This window comes from Panulirus ornatus, chromosome 4 (genome assembly GCF_036320965.1).
Source record: "Panulirus ornatus isolate Po-2019 chromosome 4, ASM3632096v1, whole genome shotgun sequence".
Taxonomy (NCBI): domain Eukaryota; kingdom Metazoa; phylum Arthropoda; class Malacostraca; order Decapoda; family Palinuridae; genus Panulirus; species Panulirus ornatus.
Window position 1 is genome coordinate 74461512 of NC_092227.1, and position 23935 is coordinate 74485446.

A 23935-nucleotide genomic window follows, 5' to 3' on the forward strand; every position below is an offset into this window, starting at 1 on the left:
GGGGGCGAAAATTCTGGGGGCCTTGAAGAATGTGTGGAAGTCGAGAACATTATCTCGGAAAGCAAAAATGGGTATGTTTGAAGGAATAGTGGTTCCAACAATGTTGTATGGTTGCGAGGCGTGGGCTATGGATAGAGTTGTGCGCAGAAGGATGGATGTGCTGGAAATGAGATGTTTGAGGACAATGTGTGGTGTGAGGTGGTTTGATCGAGTGAGTAACGTAAGGGTAAGAGAGATGTGTGGAAATAAAAAGAGCGTGGTTGAGAGAGCAGAAGAGGGTGTTTTGAAGTGGTTTGGGCACATGGAGAGAATGAGTGAGGAAAGATTGACCAAGAGGATATATGTGTCGGAGGTGGAGGGAACGAGGAGAATAGGGAGACCAAATTGGAGGTGGAAAGATGGAGTGAAAAAGATTTTGTGTGATCGGGGCCTGAACATGCAGGAGGGTGAAAGGAGGGCAAGGAATAGAGTGAATTGGAGCGATGTGGTATACCGGGGTTGACGTGCTGTCAGTGGATTGAATCAAGGCATGTGAAGCGTCTGGGGTAAACCATGGAAAGCTGTGTAGGTATGTATATTTGCGTGTGTGGACGTATGTATATACATGTGTATGGGGGGGGGGGTTGGGCCATTTCTTTCGTCTGTTTCCTTGCGCTACCTCGCAAACGCGGGAGACAGCGACAAAGTATAATAAAAATAAAATATAATATATATATATATATATATATATATATATATATATATATATATATATATATATATATATATATATATATCCCTGGGGATAGGGGAGAAAGAATACTTCCCACGTATTCCCTGCGTGTCGTAGAAGGCGACTAAAAGGGGAGGGAGCGGGGGGCTGGAAATCCTCCCCTCTCACTTTTTTTTTTTTTTTTTTTTTTTTTTTTTAATTTTCCAAAAGAGGGAACAGAGAAGGGGCCCAGGTGAGGATATTCCCTCAAGGGCCCAGTCCTCTGTTCTCAACGCTACCTCGCTAATGCGGGAAATGGCGAATAGTATGAAAGAAAGATATATATATATATATATATATTTATTTATTTTGCTTTGTTGCTGTCTCCCGCGTTAGCGAGGTAGCGCAAGGAAACAGACGAAAGAATGGCCCAACCCACCCACATACACGTCCACACACACACATATACATACCTATACATCTCAACATATACATATATATATATACACACAGACATATACATCTATACACATGTACATAATTCATACTGTCTGCCCTTATTCATTCCCGCCGCCACCCCGCCACACATGAAATAACAACCCCCTACCCCCCTCTGGTGAACAAAGAAGAGGTAGTGAAAGCATTGCATAAGATGAAAGGTGGCTGGTTTGGATGGTATTGCACTGGAATTTATTAAAAAAGGGGTGACTGTGTTGTTGACTGGTTGGTAAGGACATTCGATGTATGTATAGTTCATGGTGAAGTGCCTGAAGATTGGCATAATGCATGCATAGTGCCAGTGTACAAAGGCGAAGGGGTTAAAGGTAAGTGTTCAAATTATAGAGGTATGAGTTTGTTGAGTATTCCTGGGAAATTATATGGGAGGGTATTGATTGAGAGGGTAAAGGCATATACAGAGCATCAGATTAGGGAAGGGCACTGTGGTTTCAGAAGTGGTAGAGGATGTGTGGATCAGGTGTTTGCTTTGAAAAATATATGCGAGAAATACTTAGAAAAACAGATGGACTTGTATGTAGCATTTATGGATCTGGAAAAGGCTTATGATAGAGTTGATAGAGATGCTTCGTGAAAGGTATTAAGATTATATGGTGTGGGAAGTAAGTTGCTAGAAGCAGTGAAAAGTTTTTATCAAGGATGCAAGGCATGTGTATGAGTAGGAAGAGAGGAAAGTGATGGGTTCCCAGTAAGTGTCAGTTTGTGGCAAGGGTGCATGATGTCTCCATGGTTGTTTAATTTGTTTATGGATGGGGTTGTTAGGGAGGTGAATGCAAGAGTTTTGGGGAGAGGGGCAAGTATGCAGTCTGTTGTGGATGAGAGTGCTTGGAAAGTGAGTCAGTTGTTTGCTGATGATACAGCACTGGTGGCTGATTCAAGTGAGAAACTGCATCTACTGGTGACTGAGTTTGGTAAAGTGTGTGAAAGAAGAAAGCTGAAAGTAAGTGTGAATAAGAGCAAGGTATTAGGTTCAGTAGGGTTGAGGGACAAGGGAATTGGGAGGTAAGTTTGAATGGAGAAAAACTGGAGGAAGTGAAGTGTTTTAGATATCTGGGAGTGGATTTGGTAGCAGATGGAGCCATGGAAGTGGAAGTGAGTCAAAGGGTGGGGGAGGGGGCGAAGGTTCTGAGAGTGTTGAAGAATGTGTGGAAGGTGAGAACGTTATCTTAGAGCAAAATGGGTATGTTTAAAGGAATAGTGGTTCCAACAATGTTATAGGGTAGTGAGGCATGGGCTATAGATAAGGTTGTGTAGAGGAGGGTGGATGTGTTGGAAATGAAATGTTTGAGGACAATATGTGGTGTGAGGTGGCTTGATCGAGTGAGTAATGAAAGGGTAAGAGAGATGTGTGGTAATAAAAAGAGTGTGGTTGAGAGTGCAGAAGAGGGTGTATTGAAATGGTTTGGTCATATGGAGAGAATGAATTAGGAAAGATTGACAAAGAAGATATATGTGTTAGAGTTGGAGGGAACGAGGAGAAGTGGGAGACTAAATTGAAGGTGGAAGGATGGAGTGAAAAATATTTTGAGCGATCAGGGCCTGAACATACAGTAGGGTGAAAGGCATGCAAGGAATAGAGTGAATTGGAACGATGTGGTATACCGGGGTTGACGTGCTGTCAGTGGATTGAACCAGGGTATGTGAAGTGTCTGGGGTGAACCATGGAAAGATCTGTGGAGCCTGGATGTGGAAAGGGAGCTGTGGTTTCAGTGCATTACACATGACAGCAAGAGACTGAGTGTGAACAAATGTGGCCTTTGTTGTCTTTTCCTAGCACTACCTCGTCTGCACGTGGGGGTAGGGGGCTGCTGTTTCACGTGTAGCAGGGTAGCGATGGGAATGGATGAAGGCAGCAAGTATGAATATGTACATGTGTATATATGTATATGTCTGTGTATGTATATGTATGTATATGTTCAAATGTATAGGTATATATATGTGCATGTGTGGGCATGTATGTATATACATGTGTATGTGGGTGGGTAGGGCCATTCTTTAATCTGTTTCCTTGCGCTACCTCGCTAATGCAGGAGACCAAATAAGTATGATAAATAAAATGGGAGAGCTGATAACAAGTAGTGGTGATGTGAGAAGGAGATGGAGTGAGTGTTTTGAAGGTTTGTTGAATGTGTTTGATGATAGAGTGGCAGATATAGGGTGTTTTGGTCGAGGTGGTGTGCAAAGTGAGAGGGTTAGGGAAAATGATTTGGTAAACAGAGAAGAGGTAGTAAAAGCTTTGCGGAAGATGAAAGCCGGCAAGGCAGCAGGTTTGGATGGTATTGCAGTGGAATTTATTAAAAAAGGGAGTGACTGTATTGTTGACTGGTTGGTAAGGTTATCTAATGTATGTATGACTCACGGTGAGGTGCCTGAGGATTGGCGGAACGCGTGCATAGTGCCATTGTACAAAGGCAAAGGGGATAAGAGTGAGTGCTCAAAGTACAGAGGTATAAGTTTGTTGAGTATTCCTGGTAAATTATATGGGAGGATATTGATTGAGAGGGTGAAGGCATGTACAGAGCATCAGATTGGGGAAGAGCAGTGTGGTTTCAGAAGTGGTAGAGGATGTGTGGATCAGGTGTTTGCTTTGAAGAATGTATGTGAGAAATACTTAGAAAAGCAAATGGATTTGTAAGTAGCATTTATGGATCTGGAGAAGGCATATGATAGAGTTGATAGAGATGCTCTGTGGAAGGTATTAAGAATATATGGTGTGGGAGGCAAGTTGTTAGAAGCAGTGAAAAGTTTTTATCGAGGATGTAAGGCATGTGTACGTGTAGGAAGAGAGGAAAGTGATTGGTTCTCAGTGAATGTAGGTTTGCAGGCAGGGGTGTGTGATGTCTCCATGGTTGTTTAATTTGTTTATGGATGGGGTTGTTAGGGAGGTGAATGCAAGAGTTTTGGAAAGAGGGGCAAGTATGAAGTCTGTTGGGGATGAGAGAGCTTGGGAAGTGAGTCAGTTGTTGTTCGCTGATGATACAGTGCTGGTGGCTGATTCATGTGAGAAACTGCAGAAGCTGGTGACTGAGTTTGGTAAAGTGTGTGAAAGAAGAAAGCTAAGAGTAAATGTGAATAAGAGCAAGGTTATTAGGTACAGTAGGGTTGAGGGTCAAGTCAATTGGGAGGTGAGTTTGAATGGAGAAAAACTGGAGGAAGTGAAGTGTTTTAGATATCTGGGAGTGGATCTGGCAGCGGATGGAACCATGGAAGCAGAAGTGGATCATAGGGTGGGGGAGGGGGCGAAAATTCTGGGAGCCTTGAAGAATGTGTGGAAGTCGAGAACATTATCTCGGAGAGCAAAAATGGGTATGTTTGAAGGAATAGTGGTTCCAACAATGTTGTATGGTTGCGAGGCGTGGGCTATGGATAGAGTTGTGCGCAGGAGGATGGATGTGCTGGAAATGAGATGTTTGAGGACAATATGTGGTGTGAGGTGGTTTGATCGAGTAAGTAACGTAAGGGTAAGAGAGATGGGTGGAAATAAAAAGAGCGTGGTTGAGAGAGCAGAAGAGGGTGTTTTGAAATGGTTCGGGCACATGGAGAGAATGAGTGAGGAAAGATTGACCAAGAGAATATATGTGTCGGAGGTGGAGGGAACGAGGAGAAGAGGGAGACCAAATTGGAGGTGGAAAGATGGAGTGAAAAGATTTTGTGTGATCAGGGCCTGAACATGCAGGAGGGTGAAAGGAGGGCAAGGAATAGAGTGAATTGGAGCGATGTGGTATACCGGGGTTGACGTGCTGTCAGTGGATTGAATCAAGGCATGTGAAGCGTCTGGGGTAAACCATGGAAAGCTGTGTAGGTATGTATATTTGCGTGTGTGGACGTATGTATATACATGTGTATGGGGGTGGGTTGGGCCATTTCTTTCGTCTGTTTCCTTGCGCTACCTCGCAAATGCGGGAGACAGCGACAAAGCAAAAAAAAAAGAAAATAAAAAAAATAAATTGAAAAAAATGAGAAAGGTGGGAGGTGGGTAGATTAGAAAGGGTAGTGAGTGGTGGGATGAAGAAGTAAGATTGTTAGTGAAAGAGAAGAGAGAGGCATTTGGATGGCTTGTGCAGGGAAATAGTGCAAATGACTGGGAGATGTATAAAAGAAAGAGGCAAGAGGTGAAAAAGAGGGCAAATGAGAGTTGGGGTGAGAGAGTATCATTAAATTTTAGGGAGATTAAAAAGATGTTTTGGAAGGAGGTAAATAAATTGCATAACACCAGAGAACAAATGGAAACATCAGTGAAGGGGGCTAATGGGGATATAACAACAAGTAGTGATGAAATGAGGAGATGGAGTGAGTATTTTGAAGGTTTGTTGAATGTTTCGGATGATAGAGTGGCAGATATAGGATGTTTTGGTTGAGGTGGTATGTGAAGTGAGAGGGTCAGGGAGAATGGTTTGGTAAACAGAGAAGAGGTAATGAAAGCTTTGCAGAAGATGAAAGCTGGCAAGGTGGCGGGTTTGGATGGTATTGCTGTTGAATTCATTAAAAATGGGGGTGACTGTGTTGTTGACTGGTTGGTGAGGATGTATGTATATGTATTTCTTTTTTCTTTTCATACTTTTCGCCATTTTCCGCATTAGCGAGGTAGCGTTAAGAACCGAGGACTGAGCCCTCGAGGGAATATCCTCTCTTGGCCCCCTTCTCTTTGCCTTCTTTTGGAAAATCAAAAACGAGATGGGAGGATTTCCAGCCCCCCGCTCCCTCCTCTTTTAGTCAGCTTCTACGATGTGCAGGGAATATGTTGGAAGTATTCTTTCTCCCCTATCCCCAGGGAAAATATATATATATATATATATATATATATATATATATATATATATATATATATATTTTTTTTTTTTTTTTTTTTATACCTTGTCACTGTCTCCCGCGTTTGCGAGGTAGCGCAAGGAAACAGACGAAAGAAATGGCCCAACCCCCCCCCATACACATGTACATACATACGTCCACACACGCAAATATACATACCTACACAGCTTTCCATGGTTTACCCCGGACGCTTCACATGCCTTGATTCAATCCACTGACAGCACGTCAACCCCTGTATACCACATCGCTCCAATTCACTCTATTCCTTGCCCTCCTTTCACCCTCCTGCATGTTCAGGCCCCGATCACTCAAAATCCTTTTCACTCCATCTTTCCACCTCCAATTTGGTCTCCCACTTCTCCTCGTTCCCTCCACCTCCGACACATATATCCTCTTGGTCAATCTTTCCTCACTCATTCTCTCCATATGCCCAAACCATTTCAAAACACCCGCTTCTGCTCTCTCAACCACGCTCTTTTTATTTCCACACATCTCTCGTACCCTTACGTTACTTACACGATCAAACCACCTCACACCACACATTGTCCTCAAACATCTCATTTCCAGCACATCCATCCTCCTGCGCACAACTCTATCCATAGCCCACGCCTCGCAACCATACAACATTGTTGGAACCACTATTCCTTCAAACATACCCATTTTTGCTTTCCGAGATAATGTTCTCGACTTCCACACATTCTTCAAGGCTCCCAGGATTTTCGCCCCCTCCCCCACCCTATGATCCACTTCCGCTTCCATGGTTCCATCCGCTGCCAGATCCACTCCCAGATATCTAAAACACTTTACTTCCTCCAGTTTTTCTCCATTCAAACTTACCTCCCAATTGACTTGACCCTCAACCCTACTGTACCTAATAACCTTGCTCTTATTCACATTTACTCTTAACTTTCTTCTTTCACACACTTTACCAAACTCAGTCACCAGCTTCTGCTGTTTCTCACATGAATCAGCCACCAGCGCTGTATCATCAGCGAACAACTGACTCACTTCCCAAGCTCTCTCATCCCCAATAGACTTCATACTTGCCCCTCTTTCCAAAACTCTTTGCATTTACCTCCCTAACAACCCCATCCATAAACAAATTAAACAACCATGGAGACATCACACACCCCTGCCACAAACCTACATATATATATATATATATATATATATATATATATATATATATATATATATATATATATATATATATATTTTCCCTAAATACATCCCATTCCTCCCCCACTCCCCTTACTTCCATTGTTCTCACCTTTTTCCATTCTGTACTCAGTCTCTCCTGGTACTTCCTCACACAAGTCTCCTTCCCAAGCTCACTTACTCTCACCACCCTCTTCACCCCAACATTCACTCTTCTTTTCTGAAAACCCATACAAATCTTCACCTTAGCCTCCACAAGATAAGGATCAGACATCCCTCCAGTTGCACCTCTCAGCACATTAACATCCAAAAGTCTCTCTTTCGCGCGCCTGTCAATTAACACGTAATCCAATAACGCTCTCTGGCCATCTCTCCTACTTACATAAGTATACTTATGTATATCTCGCTTTTTAAACCAGGTATTCCCAATCATCAGTCCTTTTTCAGCACATAAATCTACAAGCTCTTCACCATTTCCATTTACAACGCTGAACACCCCATGTATACCAATTATTCCCTCAACTGCCACATTACTCACCTGTGATGGATTGCGCAAAAGATGCTTGTGGCATGAGAAGAGTGGGAGGTGGGTTGATTAGAAAGGGTAGTGAGTGGTGGGATGAAGAAGTAAGAGTATTAGTGAAAGAGAAGAGAGAGGCATTTGGACGATTTTTGCAGGGAAAAAATGAAATTGAGTGGGAGATGTATAAAAGAAAGAGACAGGAGGTCAAGAGAAAGGTGCAGGAGGTGAAAAAAAGGGCAAATGAGAGTTGGGGTGAGAGAGTATCATTAAATTTTAGGGAGAATAAAAAGATGTTCTGGAAGGAGGTAAATAAAGTGCGTAAGACAAGGGAGCAAATGGGAACTTCAGTGAAGGGCGCAAATGGGGAGGTGATAACAAGTAGTGGTGATGTGAGAAGGAGATGGAGTGAGTATTTTGAAGGTTTGTTGAATGTGTTTGATGATAGAGTGGCAGATATAGGGTGTTTTGGTCGAGGTGGTGTGCAAAGTGAGAGGGTTAGGGAAAATGATTTGGTAAACAGAGAAGAGGTAGTAAAAGCTTTGCGGAAGATGAAAGCCGGCAAGGCAGCAGGTTTGGATGGTATTGCAGTGGAATTTATTAAAAAAGGGAGTGACTGTATTGTTGACTGGTTGGTAAGGTTATTTAATGTATGTATGACTCATGGTGAGGTGCCTGAGGATTGGCGGAATGCGTGCATAGTGCCATTGTACAAAGGCAAAGGGGATAAGAGTGAGTGCTCAAAGTACAGAGGTATAAGTTTGTTGAGTATTCCTGGTAAATTATATGGGAGGATATTGATTGAGAGGGTGAAGGCATGTACAGAGCATCAGATTGGGGAAGAGCAGTGTGGTTTCAGAAGTGGTAGAGGATGTGTGGATCAGGTGTTTGCTTTGAAGAATGTATGTGAGAAATACTTAGAAAAGCAAATGGATTTGTATGTAGCATTTATGGATCTGGAGAAGGCATATGATAGAGTTGATAGAGATGCTCTGTGGAAGGTATTAAGAATATATGGTGTGGGAGGCAAGTTGTTAGAAGCAGTGAAAAGTTTTTATCGAGGATGTAAGGCATGTGTACGTGTAGGAAGAGAGGAAAGTGATTGGTTCTCAGTGAATGTAGGTTTGCGGCAGGGGTGTGTGATGTCTCCATGGTTGTTTAATTTGTTTATGGATGGGGTTGTTAGGGAGGTGAATGCAAGAGTTTTGGAAAGAGGGGCAAGTATGAAGTCTGTTGGGGATGAGAGAGCTTGGGAAGTGAGTCAGTTGTTGTTCGCTGATGATACAGCGCTGGTGGCTGATTCATGTGAGAAACTGCAGAAGCTGGTGACTGAGTTTGGTAAAGTGTGTGAAGAAGAAAGTTAAGAGTAAATGTGAATAAGAGCAAGGTTATTAGGTACAGTAGGGTTGAGGGTCAAGTCAATTGGGAGGTGAGTTTGAATGGAGAAAAACTGGAGGAAGTGAAGTGTTTTAGATATCTGGGAGTGGATCTGGCAGCGGATGGAACCATGGAAGCGGAAGTGGATCATAGGGTGGGGGAGGGGGCGAAAATTCTGGGGGCCTTGAAGAATGTGTGGAAGTCGAGAACATTATCTCGGAAAGCAAAAATGGGTATGTTTGAAGGAATAGTGGTTCCAACAATGTTGTATGGTTGCGAGGCGTGGGCTATGGATAGAGTTGTGCGCAGGAGGATGGATGTGCTGGAAATGAGATGTTTGAGGACAATGTGTGGTGTGAGGTGGTTTGATCGAGTGAGTAACGTAAGGGTAAGAGAGATGTGTGGAAATAAAAAGAGCGTGGTTGAGAGAGCAGAAGAGGGTGTTTTGAAGTGGTTTGGGCACATGGAGAGAATGAGTGAGGAAAGATTGACCAAGAGGATATATGTGTCGGAGGTGGAGGGGACGAGGAGAAGAGGGAGACCAAATTGGAGGTGGAAAGATGGAGTGAAAAAGATTTTGTGTGATCGGGGCCTGAACATGCAGGAGGGTGAAAGGAGGGCAAGGAATAGAGTGAATTGGAGCGATGTGGTATACCGGGGTTGACGTGCTGTCAGTGGACTGAATCAAGGCATGTGAAGCGTCTGGGGTAAACCATGGAAAAATGTGTAGGTGTGTATATTTGCGTGTGTGGACATATGTATATACATGTGTATGGGGGGGGGTGGGCATTTCTTTCATCTGTTTCCTTGCGCTACCTCGCAAACGCGGGAGACAGCGACAAAGTATAATAAATAAATAAATATATATATATATATATATTTATAGGGCTAGTTATAGTTCTTGGGACGTAACACAGGAATATTTTCTAAGATGATTTTTATAATTGAGGACAAAATAAGTTGATATACACTGCTGTATGATACATGTACAAGCATAAATGTTATTTTGATGTAAAATAGTTTATAGATGATATGAACGCTTATCAGTTGTGGTAATGAATCGTGCTTCGAGAAGTGGGTTGAGGTGGAAGGGTGGTAATGAATCTTGCTCACATAAGTGGATTGATATGGAAGGGCGAGTGGCCATCAGCCTAGAAACTTGGGGAACTGCAGTCTTCTTGAGGATCATCCTCACTGAAAATGGCCATTGGTTTTTTGTAAAGCTGGAAAGCCCTTGATATTCATTTTGACATTACTATCTATTGTTTTTATAGTCATGGGAGGTGAGCCAAATGTTCTACTAATGCCTGCTGCTCATTCACCATAATCTAAGTTGTTCAAAATATTTAATTTTAGCTCAAATGTAATGCTTTTTCATGATTTCTTACAAATACAAGGCACACTATTGTCACTTTGACATTTTATACTCAGTTGGCATCGTAACTTTATGACATTAGAGGTTTATGAATGGACCTTCTTGACTTAGAACAAATTTGTTCCCTAGTTGATAGAAGACTTTAAAGCAAGACTAACATTAATTGGAATTACTTGATACTGCTCCCCCCCCCCATAATGAATTTGATATGACAGGAACTTTACACAAAGTTTTGGAAAAATTACAGATGGACAAACATAAGATGGAAGGACAGATCATATACATTGTGGAAGGTTCTCAATCTAGGGTCATTCATCCAGGGGTGGTTGTTCATGGGCCATCCCTCTGATTTATCATGATAGTAGATGAAAACTTACACATAAATTTTTCTCTACAGTTATGGTTGGGAGATGGTCTTGTGTACTGTTTGATTCTGTATTGTCAATTGATTATGTACAGTTTTTTAGAATCATTTGAGATATGAGAAATTCAGTATACACTTATTTCTGTTATAGTAACTAGGATGCCTAGATTACATACCTCTAAGTTAGAGTTTCCCATTTCAGAACATGCTTATTCTCCCATGAACAATCGGAGCACTGAGTCACAAATGCAGTCATCTGTTGCCCCTGTAGGAGCGAATGTTGGTGTTGTTACTGGTGATTGTGGTGATGGTAATGGCAGTAAAAGATGTATAAAGGGTCCCCATGGTGGACCTGAAGCATGCTGTGGCACTGAACAGAATGCCTTGAGAGGACTGTCGCCTGTAGTTAAATTGTCCTCTCTTGAAGTATCAGTAACGAGCAAGGTGGATGATATTTCTTCCAATGGGTCAGCTGTTATGGACAACTTAGATACTAACATGTGTGAAGCTTATACAACAGCAGCCTCCATCCCATCCAAGGGGGCCTCAGGACCTTCCAATGGTTCCCCTGCTCCTATTCCTGCACCTCTACCAGGGTATTCAGGAACAATAGGATGCCTCGATGCTCACTACCCACGCTGTCTTATGGGGCATTACTTTTAAGGTGAGGGTTAAATCTGGGATGATATAGTTCATTAACAGGATGATCCTCATTTGATAGTATATTTTATATGGGTTGAAGATATGATTTAGATAAGAATGATTGGATTTTATATAGATCCAGTATTATATTATGCTCAAAACTCAGAAAGATTAGTTTTCCATACTTTACTACTGAGGTTTATTATAGATAGGTTTGCCACTGGAGGAGCTAGGAAAATTATAAAAGATGGCCTTTTCATATTGGAAGCTACCATGAGAAAATCATATAATCCTCAGAAAATTGTTTATCTCTTCATGTTTAAACATTCCAAGACATGTTCCCTAAATCTGTCACCAGGTTACTCCTTGTGTCCCATAGCTGTGACCTGAATCATGGAAAAGTCATATTCACCTGTTCACCATACAGCTACAAAGTATTTGCTGTCAAAAGCACACCTTGGGCCAAATTAATGTTCCAGAGTGTTTGCAAGAATATAAAGGTTTTTATGCTTTATAGATGGATTAGATCATAGTTTACTGAGGGGTTACCCAGTTTGCTTTGTTTGGGGAAAACAAATCTGGCAGATTGTGATATCCGTGATCTTTTAGGTAACACCTTAATGTAATGTTGTCCATCAATGTTTTCAGGTTGTACTGATAATATTCATCATTATGATTACTATTTTATCCATGGGTATTGGGGAGAAAGAACACACCTTTGTATCCCCTGTGTGTCTTAGAATGTGACTAAGATGGGCAGGAGTTGGGAATTGAAGTTCTTCCTTCCTTTGTAAAAGGAGTAGAAGTAGATTTAAAGAAAGGGTTTTTCCATGAAGGCTTAGTTCCTGATTGTACTTGTCTCTGGCAGGAAAGGCAAGCAAGCGAAAAAGAAAAAATACAATTCATTTGATAAGTCTAATTTACTTGTTCAGACAAGTCCTTTAGCCATGGAATAGACACTCAGCTGAAACATTAGTTCTGACAATTATGCAGTGACGGTAATATTAGACCTATCATGCCATTACCACAATGGATTCTGGAATACTCCCCATATTTTCCATAAAGACCCCCTTATCTTAAATGGAAACTTTTGTTATGGGCATGGGGCAGCTGCTGTAGAAAAGTTAAGTATTGAATTGCTGACCATGTGAACCTAGGGTAATTGTTGAAATTGGTATCCATTTGAAAACTGTACTTTGAAAATCATGTATTTGATTTTTTCTATTAAGTGTCCTAGTAATTTTAGGCTCTGAACTGAAGCTTTATAATTTTCAGAATCTGTCTAGTTTTTATGCCAGATGCTGACTTAGGGTATGGCAGATGTTACAGTCAGAAGCTATAGCATTGAAATGTGTAGGGCCAAGAACTTTCCAGAAAAACTATTTTTCTTGTGCATAGAATATCCTCCAGTGAAGCCTATGTTCCCTTCCTTTCACAAGGTTATTCAGCATTGACATACCTAAGTTTTAATTAAGAAAATGTGACATAGGGACAGAACAAACAAAAATAAATGACTGAATAAAGTAAATATTAGAGCTGTTCAACATAAGTACATAAGAATGAAAATTAATCAAAGAGAATATAAGTTGCATGCCAAAAGTATTCAATTTGTTACATAGAAAACTGAAATGTGGATGATTACAGAAAGCTGTTGTATTGTTAAGTAAGAGATTGTATAATAAACTCATCAATTCATATAGTAAAAGTAAGTATCAGAAAATCTTCTGATTGTCAAATTGCTGGTCAGAACTCATTCCAATTCTTAGCTGATAAACATTACAATTAGCTTTTTCATATGTTATGAATCTGACAGATGACTAAGTTACAAGATTTTCATTTTTCTTATGCATTTCATTTTCCCTCTATTCAAAGTATTGAAAATTCGTAAGCATACTTGTTATAAAAGTGAGTAGAGCTGTATCCATATCTTATTGCTATGTGTCATCTAAATTTTATTAATTGCCATTTTTTTTCATAGTTCTAATCTTGACGGATCAATTGTGATTTCAAACCACAGGTGTAAGCACACCCATGCGCTCATGCTCCCCTTCCAGCAACAATGCATTTTGAGATTTCTAGCTTCATTTCTAATGTCAGAGAGGTTCTCTTTAGTTTGACTGCTGTTTCAGAGGTAAGAAGATGTTGTTTGAGGCTTGGGTGCCATATAACAAAGACAAATACAGTGGGCTGCAGGAAAATCATGTTAGTGGTTATGGTCAAATCGCATGAGTAGCAAAGATGCATACACAACAGTGGTAAGTGCAAGACTGATCCATGGGCAGGAATGAGGCTCGCTTCATCCACGACGCATGCTTACTCCACCTGCCAATCCTTGCTGAAGTTTTGGTGCACTTTCTACTATGCAGATGTTCCCTCATCAGCATCAGCGTGTCTCAAGATTTTTAGCTTCGTTTGAAAGGTCAGAGAGGTTCTCTTTCATTTGACTGCTGGTTTTAGGGTAGAAGCAGGTGTTGATGGAAGTTTGGATGCCATGCTTACAAACACAAAAAAAGTGGGGCATAAGAAAATCATGTTAGCAGGTACACCCAAATCGCACAGGTAATACCAATCCATATACAATGGTGGTACCTGCAAGACTAATCCTTTGGCGGGAACTTGGTCCATGATTATTCCACTCGCGAATCCTCTCAGAAGTTTTAGTGCAGTTTCTACTGAACACATATTTTAAGATATTTTATATATTAGTGAATATTTTACATAGAGGAAATACTTTTATGTGTAAGCATAGAAGCACAACTAAATGTCTCAACCCTCTTCTGTCACTTGGTAATGCCATAAATTGTCATCATGCCGATGGTGAAATCCTTCATACATGCTGCCTTGGACTCCCCTTTAATCAGCCTCTTGCACATATCAGTTGTCTTTCCGTGGCTTAAGACATTCCTCTTGTACTTTATGCAAGACATAGATTGCTTTGAGAAGCTGTCAAGCCATGGCTGACTGCAAGAGAGGAGCCTCTCTCCTCAAAAGGAATCAATCGTGGACAAAATACACAAATGTGCAAGACTAGCACACAACACTATGCCAGAAAGCACATGAGAGATGGTAAACAATCACCATTACCATAAAACATCTGGTAGTGAGTACGCTGATCACTGTGGCATGATAGGCACGTAATTCAAAATGTTTTTACACATTTTGTTTATTTTTCTAATTTTTTTCATATACCCGAATGTTACCAAAATTGAAAACATGCATTGGTTTGAACATTTTCTTGTCTCAGATTGCAGATGACAGAGGCCTTACTGTCCATGTAAAAGTAAAGGATAAGTAAAAACCAAAAAGTGCATGTCCATATTATCGTGTTCAAGTTAACACACAAATCCACAAAGGGAGTGGAGGAGAAATATTTGAGAGGCTTTAGAAGGTGTATGTCATTTGAATTTTCTGTTTCCCATTATAAGATGAAAAGAACTAATAAAAGTGAAGGTGGATGAAAAAATGAGAACATATTTTATATTGCCATAGTATAAAATTTAACAATGTAGATCCCAAGATGTGAAAAAAGGAGAGATAGGTAGTATGTTTGAGGAAAGGAACCTGGATGTTTTGGCTCTGAGTGAAATGAAGCTCAAGGGTAAAGGGGAAGAGTGGTTTGGGAATGTCTTGGGAGTAAAGTCAGGGGTTAGTGAGAGGACAAGAGCAAGGGAAGGAGTAGCAGTACTCCTGAAACAGGAGCTGTGGAAGTATGTGATAGAATGTAAGAAAGTAAATTCTCGATTAATATGGGTAAAACTGAAAGTTGATGGAGAGAGATGGATGATTATTGGTGCATATGCACCTGGGCATGAGAAGAAAGATCATGAGAGGCAAGTGTTTTGGGAGCAGCTGAATGAGTGTGTTAGTGGTTTTGATGCACGAGACCGGGTTATAGTGTTGGGTGATTTGAATGCAAAGGTGAGTAATGTGGCAGTTGAGGGAATAATTGGTATACATGGGGTGTTCAGTGTTGTAAATGGAAATGGTGAAGAGCTTGTAGATTTGTGTGCTGAAAAAGGACTGATGATTGGGAATACCTGGTTTAAAAAGCGAGATATACATAAGTATACTTATGTAAGTAGGAGAGATGGCCAGAGAGCGTTATTGGATTACGTGTTAATTGACAGGTACGCGAAAGAGAGACTTTTGGATGTTAATGTGCTGAGAGGTGCAACTGGAGGGATGTCTGATCATTATCTTGTGGAGGCTAAGGTGAAGATTTGTATGGGTTTTCAGAAAAGAAGAGTGAATGTTGGGGTGAAGAGGGTGGTGAGAGTAAGTGAGCTTGGGAAGGAGACTTGTGTGAGGAAGTACCAGGAGAGACTGAGTACAGAATGGAAAAAGGTGAGAACAATGGAAGTAAGGGGAGTGAGGGAGGAATGGGATGTATTTAGGGAATCAGTGATGGATTGCGCAAAAGATGCTTGTGGCATGAGAAGAGTGGGAGGTGGGTTGATTAGAAAGGGTAGTGAGTGGTGGGATGAAGAAGTAAGAGTATTAGTGAAAGAGAAGAGAGAGGCATTTGGACGATTTTTGCAGGGAAAAAATGAAATTGAGTGGGAGACGTATAAAAGAAAGAGACAGGAGGTCAAGAGAAAGGTGCAAGAGGTGAAAAAAAGGGCAAATGAGAGTTGGGGTGAGAGAGTATCATTAAATTTTAGGGAGAATAAAAAGATGTTTGGATGTCAATGTGCTGAGAGGTGCAACTGGAGGGATGTCTGATCATTATCTTGTGGAGGCTAAGGTGAAGATTAGTATGGGTTTTCAGAAAAGAAGAGTGAATGTTGGGATGAAGAAGGTGGTGAGAGTAAGTGAGCTTGGGAAGGAGACCTGTGTGAAGAAGTATCAGGAGAGACTGTGTACAGAATGGAAAAAGGTGAGAACAATGGAAGTAAGGGGAGTGGGGGAGGAATGGGATGTATTTAGGGAATCAGTGATGGATTGCGCAAAAGATGCTTGTGGCATGAGAAGAGTGGGAGGTGGGCTGTTTAGAAAGGGTAGTGAGTGGTGGGATGAAGAAGTAAGAGTATTAGTGAAAGAGAAGAGAGAGGCATTTGGACGATTTTTGCAGGGAAAAAATGCAATTGAGTGGGAGAAGTATAAAAGAAAGAGACAGGAGGTCAAGAGAAAGGTGCAAGAGGTGAAAAAAAGGGCAAATGAGAGTTGGGGTGAGAGAGTATCATTAAATTTTAGGGAGAATAAAAAGATGTTCTGGAAGGAGGTAAATAGGGTGCGTAAGACAAGGGAGCAAATGGGAACTTCAGTGAAGGGCGTAAATGGGGAGGTGATAACAAGTAGTGGTGATGTGAGAAGGATATGGAGTGAGTATTTTGAAGGTTTGTTGAATGTGTCTGATGACAGAGTGGCAGATATAGGGTGTTTGGGTCGAGGTGGTGTGCAAAGTGAGAGGGTTAGGGAAAATGATTTGGTAAACAGAGAAGAGGTAGTAAAAGCTTTGCGGAAGATGAAAGCCGGCAAGGCAGCAGGTTTGGATGGTATTGCAGTGGAATTTATTAAAAAAGGGGGTGACTGTATTGTTGACTGGTTGGTAAGGTTATTTAATGTATGTATGACTCATGGTGAGGTGCCTGAGGATTGGCGGAATGCGTGCATAGTGCCATTGTACAAAGGCAAAGGGGATAAGAGTGAGTGCTCATATTACAGAGGTATAAGTTTGTTGAGTATTCCTGGTAAATTATATGGGAGGGTATTGATTGAGAGGGTGAAGGCATGTACAGAGCATCAGATTGGGGAAGAGCAGTGTGGTTTCAGAAGTGGTAGAGGATGTGTGGATCAGGTGTTTGCTTTGAAGAATGTATGTGAGAAATACTTAGAAAAGCAAATGGATTTGTATGTAGCATTTATGGATCTGGAGAAGGCATATGATAGAGTTGATAGAGATGCTCTGTGGAAGGTATTAAGAATATATGGTGTGGGAGGCAAGTTGTTAGAAGCAGTGAAAAGTTTTTATCGAGGATGTAAGGCATGTGTACGTGTAGGAAGAGAGGAAAGTGATTGGTTCTCAGTGAATGTAGGTTTGCGGCAGGGGTGTGTGATGTCTCCATGGTTGTTTAATTTGTTTATGGATGGGGTTGTTAGGGAGGTAAATGCAAGAGTCTTGGAAAGAGGGGCAAGTATGAAGTCTGTTGGGGATGAGAGAGCTTGGGAAGTGAGTCAGTTGTTGTTCGCTGATGATACAGCGCTGGTGGCGGATTCATGTGAGAAACTGCAGAAGCTGGTGACGGAGTTTGGTAAAGTGTGTGGAAGAAGAAAGTTAAGAGTAAATGTGAATAAGAGCAAGGTTATTAGGTACAGTAGGGTTGAGGGTCAAGTCAATTGGGAGGTGAGTTTGAATGGAGAAAAACTGGAGGAAGTGAAGTGTTTTAGATATCTGGGAGTGGATCTGTCAGCGGATGGAACCATGGAAGCGGAAGTGGATCATAGGGTGGGGGAGGGGGCGAAAATTTTGGGAGCCTTGAAAAATGTGTGGAAGTCGAGAACATTATCCCGGAAAGCAAAAATGGGTATGTTTGAAGGAATAGTAGTTCCAACAATGTTGTATGGTTGCGAGGCGTGGGCTATGGATAGAGTTGTGCGCAGGAGGATGGATGTGCTGGAAATGAGATGTTTGAGGACAATGTGTGGTGTGAGGTGGTTTGATCGAGTAAGTAACGTAAGGGTAAGAGAGATGTGTGGAAATAAAAAGAGCGTGGTTGAGAGAGCAGAAGAGGGTGTTTTGAAATGGTTTGGGCACATGGAGAGAATGAGTGAGGAAAGATTGACCAAGAGGATATATGTGTCGGAGGTGGAGGGAACGAGGAGAAGAGGGAGACCAAATTGGAGGTGGAAAGATGGAGTGAAAAGGATTTTGTGTGATCGGGGCCTGAACATGCAGGAGGGTGAAAGGAGGGCAAGGAATAGAGGGAATTGGAGCGATGTGGTATACAGGGGTTGACGTGCTGTCAGTGGATTGAATCAAGGCATGTGAAGCGTCCGGGGTAAACCAAGGAAAGCTGTGTAGGTATGTATATTTGCGTGTGTGGACGTGTGTTTGTACATGTGTATGGGGGGGTTGGGCCATTTCTTTCGTCTGTTTCCTTGCGCTACCTCGCAAAAGCGGGAGACAGCGACAAAGTATAAAAAAAAAAAAAAAAAAAAGATGTTCTGGAAGGAGGTAAATAAAGTGCGTAAGACAAGGGAGCAAATGGGAACTTCAGTGAAGGGCGCAAATGGGGAGGTGATAACAAGTAGTGGTGATGTGAGAAGGAGATGGAGTGAGTATTTTGAAGGTTTGTTGAATGTGTTTGATGATAGAGTGGCAGATATAGGGTGTTTTGGTCGAGGTGGTGTGCAAAGTGCGAGGGTTAGGGAAAATGATTTGGTAAACAGAGAAGAGGTAGTAAAAGCTTTGCGGAAGATGAAAGCCGGCAAGGCAGCAGGTTTGGATGGTAATGCAGTGGAATTTATTAAAAAAGGGGGTGACTGTATTGTTGACTGGTTGGTAAGGTTATTTAATGTATGTATGACTCATGGTGAGGTGCCTGAGGATTGGCGGAATGCGTGCATAGTGCCATTGTACAAAGGCAAAGGGGATAAGAGTGAGTGCTCAAATTACAGAGGTATAAGTTTGTTGAGTATTCCTGGCAAATTATATGGGAGGGTATTGATTGAGAGGGTGAAGGCATGTACAGAGCATCAGATTGGGGAAGAGCAGTGTGGTTTCAGAAGTGGTAGAGGATGTGTGGATCAGGTGTTTGCTTTGAAGAATGTATGTGAGAAATACTTAGAAAAGCAAATGGATTTGTATGTAGCATTTATGGATCTGGAGAAGGCATATGATATAGTTGATAGAGATGCTCTGTGGAAGGTATTAAGAATATATGGTGTGGGAGGTAAGTTGTTAGAAGCAGTGAAAAGTTTTTATCGAGGATGTAAGGCATGTGTACGTGTAGGAAGAGAGGAAAGTGATTGGTTCTCAGTGAATGTAGGTTTGCGGCAGGAGTGTGTGATGTCTCCATGGTTGTTTAATTTGTTTATGGATGGGGTTGTTAGGGAGGTGAATGCAAGAGTTTTGGAAAGAGGGGCAAGTATGAAGTCTGTTGGGGATGAGAGAGCTTGGGAAGTGAGTCAGTTGTTGTTCGCTGATGATACAGCGCTGGTGGCTGATTCTTGTGAGAAACTGCAGAAGCTGGTGACTGAGTTTGGTAAAGTGTGTGAAAGAAGAAAGTTAAGAGTAAATGTGAATAAGAGCAAGGTTATTAGGTACAGTAGGGTTGAGGGTCAAGTCAATTGGGAGGTGAGTTTGAATGGAGAAAAACTGGAGGAAGTGAAGTGTGTTAGATATCTGGGAGTGGATCTGGCAGCGGATGGAACCATGGAAGCGGAAGTGAATCATAGGGTGGGGGAGGGGGCGAAAATTCTGGGAGCCTTGAAGAATGTGTGGAAGTCGAGAACATTATCTCGGAGAGCAAAAATGAGTATCTTTGAAGGAATAGTGGTTCCAACAATGTTGTATGGTTGCGAGGCGTGGACTATGGATAGATTTATGCGCAGGAGGATGGATGTGCTGGAAATGAGATGTTTGAGGACAATGTGTGGTGTGAGGTGGTTTGATCGAGTAAGTAACGTAAGGGTAAGAGAGATGTGTGGAAATAAAAAGAGCGTGGTTGAGAGAGCAGAAGAGGGTGTTTTGAAATGGTTTGGCCACATGGAGAGAATGAGTGAGGAAAGATTGACCAAGAGGATATATGTGTCGGAGGTGGAGGGAACAAGGAGAAGAGGGAGACCAAATTGGAGGTGGAAAGATGGAGTGAAAAAGATTTTGTGTGATCGGGGCCTGAACATGCAGGAGGGTGAAAGGAGGGCAAGGAATAGAGTGAATTGGAGCGATGTGGTATACCGGGGTCGACGTGCTCTCAGTGGATTGAATCAAGGCATGTGAAGCGTCTGGGGTAAACCATGGAAAGCTGTGTAGGTATGTATATTTGCGTGTGTGGACGTATGTATATACATGTGTATGGGGGTGGGTTGGGCCATTTCTTTCGTCTGTTTCCTTGCGCTACCTCGCAAACGCGGGAGACAGCAAAAAAAAAAAGATCCCCAAGGGAAGTAGAGGAGAAAAGGAGGAGGGTGTGCTTTACAGTCAGGCATCATCAAGTTGCACTTAAGCCACCCACATAGGGTAGAAATGTGAACACACCTTTCAAATGTCATAATGTTTGAGCATGCTTAGAAAAATGCCCACAAAGACAGTGGTATTAGTGCAACTCCTGATGTTCCTCAAGCAATCAGCCCTGTATACTTTCCAGCATTTAAACGTTAAAGTAAAATAAGTAAAATGTAATTTCATGCACAGTATCACAAATGCCAAAAAATCTGGAGAAAGACAAAAGAATTACTGTGTCACCCTTAGTGTGTACACCCATAGCCAAAATGATAATTACAACACAAACAATGCACATGGCTGTATGAAGTAATATGAGATAATCTGGGTGATCCTACCTAACTGTATCTGTTAACTATGGGCCACATGGGTAGGTATTTCTTACAGATGATATCAGTTATCAACTTATCACTGACTTGATCTCCCAGAGGTCAGATCAGATATCAACTTATAAGTACTGACCGGTTAAGTTGGGGTACCTGCCCATATGACCCACCATCAGGTAGTCAGGCTGGGTAAGATTACCTTGGGCTACTTCAGATGAACTCGTCAGGCCTGTGTGTTTTCTGTATACTGTTGTGGATGAGTTGGTCCATGAGCTAAAAGAGGTATGAATCAAAATTGCTGGTGGTACTACATATGGTAATTGGACAATAAGTGATTGTTCCTTGGTTCAGAGAATATCTTAGAGTAAATAGGCATGAAAGAGACTGGTTGTTTAGAAGTCAACTCAGCAACTAACAACAAAGGATTCATTAGTACTGTTGTAAAGGGTTCATAGCATTGGGCAAACTAGGAAATCATAAAACACAGTGCAGTAAAATATGCATATTTATTTACAGATGCAAAACAAAAATACAGTTATATACAGTCATACCATACACACTAATTCCTTTAAGGATTAACTCCATACTAAAAAAAAAATCACAGACCATATGTCTTCAATAATGTTCAAACATGTGTCAGCACAAACATGTAAGCATTTATAAATGTATAGAGCATCAGATTGGGTAGGAGCTATGTGGTTTCAGAAGTGGTAGAGGATGTGTGGATCAGGTGTTTGCTTTGAAGAATGTGTGTGAGAAATACTTAGAAAAACAGATGGATTTGTATGTAGCATTTATGGATCTGGAGAAGGCATATGATAGGGTTGATAGAGATGCTTTGTGGAAGGTTTTAAGAATATATGGTGTGGGAGGTAAGTTGCTAGAAGCAGTAAAAAAATTTTGTCAAGGATGTAAGGGATGTGTATGATTAGAAAGAGAGGAGAGTGATTGGTTCCCAGTGAAGGTCAGTCTGGGCAGGAGTGTGTGATGTCTCCACGGTTGTTTAATTTGTTTATGGATTGGGTGGTTAGGGAGGTGAATGCAAGAGTTTTGGAGAGAGGGGAGAGTATGCAGTCTGTTGGGGATGAGAGGGCCTGGGAAGTGAGTCATTTGTTGTTCGCTGATGATACAGCACTGGTGGCTGATTCGTGTGAGAAACTACAGATAGTGGTAACTGAGTTTGGAAAAGTGTGTGAAAGGAGAAAGTTGAGAGTACATGTGAATAAAAGCAAGATTATTAGGTTCAGTAGGGTTGAGGGACAAGTTATTTGGGATGTAAGTTTGAATGGAGAAAAACTGGAGGAAGTGGAGTGGTTTAGATATCTGGGAGTGGACGTAGCAGCGAATGGAGCCATGGAAGCGGAAGTGAGGATGGGAGAGGGGGCTAAGGTTCTTGGAACAATGAAGAATGTGTGTAAGGCGAGAATGTTATCACAAAGCAAAAATGATTATGTTTGAAGGAATAGTAATTTCAACAGTATCATACAGTTGCAAGGTTTTACAGAAGAGGGTGAATGTGTTGGAAATTGAATGTTTGAAGACAGTATGTGTTGTGAGGCAGTTTGATTGAGTAAGTAATGAAAAGGTAAGTGAGATGTGTGGAAATAAAGAGTGTAGTTGAGAGAGCCGAAGATGTTGTGTTGAAATGGTTTGGACTTATGTAGAGGATGAGTGAGGAAAGGTTGACAAAGAGGATATGTGTGTCAAAGGTGGAGGGAACAAGTAGAAGCAGGAGACCAATTTGAAGGTGGAAGGATGGAGTGAAAAAGATTTTGAGTAATTGGGGCCAGAACATACAGGAAGGTGAGAGGCATGCAAGGAATAGAGTGAATTGGAATGAAGTGGTATACTGGGGTCGACATGCTGTCAGCGGACTGAACCGGGGCATATGAAACCTCAGGGATAAACAAAGGAAAGGTCTGTGGGGCCTGGATGTGGATAGGGAGCTGTGGTTTCAGAGCTTTACACATGATAGCTTGAGACTAAGTGTGAACGAATATGGCCTTTTTTATCTGTTTTAGTGGTGCTGCCTTGCTAAAGCAGGGGGTAGCAATGCTGTTTCCTGTGTGGCGGAGTAGTGCCAGGAATGGATGAAGGCAAGCAAGCATGAATATGAACATGTGTATATATTTATATGTCTGTGTATGTATATGTATGTATATGGGCGTTTATGTATATATGAGTGGATGGGCCAGTCTTCGTTTGTTTCCTGGCGCCACCTCGCTGACACGGGAAACAGCAATTAAGTATAATGAATAAATGAATGATGTATAGATGTATGTATATGTGTGGGTATGGGCATTTATGTATATATGTGTGTATATGAGTGGATGTGCCATTCTTCATGGGTTTCCTGGAGCTACCTCGCTGACATGGGAAATGGCAGCGGGAGACAGCAAAAAAAAAAAATATATATATATATGCAAGAGTTTTGGAAAGAGGGGCAGGTATGAAGTCTGTTGGAGATGAGAGAGCTTGGAAGTGAGTCAGTTGTTGTTCGCTGATGATACAGCGCTGGTGGCTGATTCATGTGAGAAACTGCAGAAGCTGGTGACTGAGTTTGGTAAAGTGTGTGAAAGAAGAAAGTTAAGAGTAAATGTGAATAAGAGCAAGGTTATTAGGTACAGTAGGGTTGAGGGTCAAGTCAATTGGGAGGTAAGTTTGAATGGAGAAAAACTGGAGGAAGTAAAGTGTTTTAGATATCTGGGAGTGGATCTGACAGCGGATGGAACTATGGAAGCGGAAGTGGATCATAGGGTGGGGGAGGGGGTGAAAATCCTGGGAGCCTTGAAGAATGTGTGGAAGTCAAGAACATTATCTCGGAAAGCAAAAATGGGTATGTTTGAAGGAATAGTGGTTCCAACAATGTTGTATTGTTGCGAGGCGTGGGCTATGGATAGAGTTGTGCACAGTAGGATGGATGTGCTGGAAATGAGATGTTTGAGGACAATGTGTGGTGTGAGGTGGTTTGATCGAGTAAGTAACATAAGGGTA

General features: G+C 41.7%; 1 protein-coding gene across 11 annotated transcripts in view; it reads left to right on the forward strand.

Annotated features, from left to right (window-relative positions):
• The window catches only part of LOC139745674 (uncharacterized), a 365941-nt gene that overhangs the window by 293876 nt on the left and 48130 nt on the right, over positions 1-23935 (forward strand). For 7 of the 11 annotated variants that reach the window (XM_071656117.1, XM_071656078.1, XM_071656085.1 and 4 more), the window contains exon 6: positions 11013-11474. The exons of 3 other annotated variants lie outside the window; for them this stretch is intronic. In XM_071656117.1, coding sequence (XP_071512218.1) covers positions 11013-11473 — 461 coding nt within the window. In that variant the 3' untranslated portion in view covers position 11474. Of the gene's footprint in view, positions 1-11012; positions 11475-23935 lie in introns of those variants that run through there. One more of the 11 variants, XM_071656124.1, reaches the window with a different exon arrangement.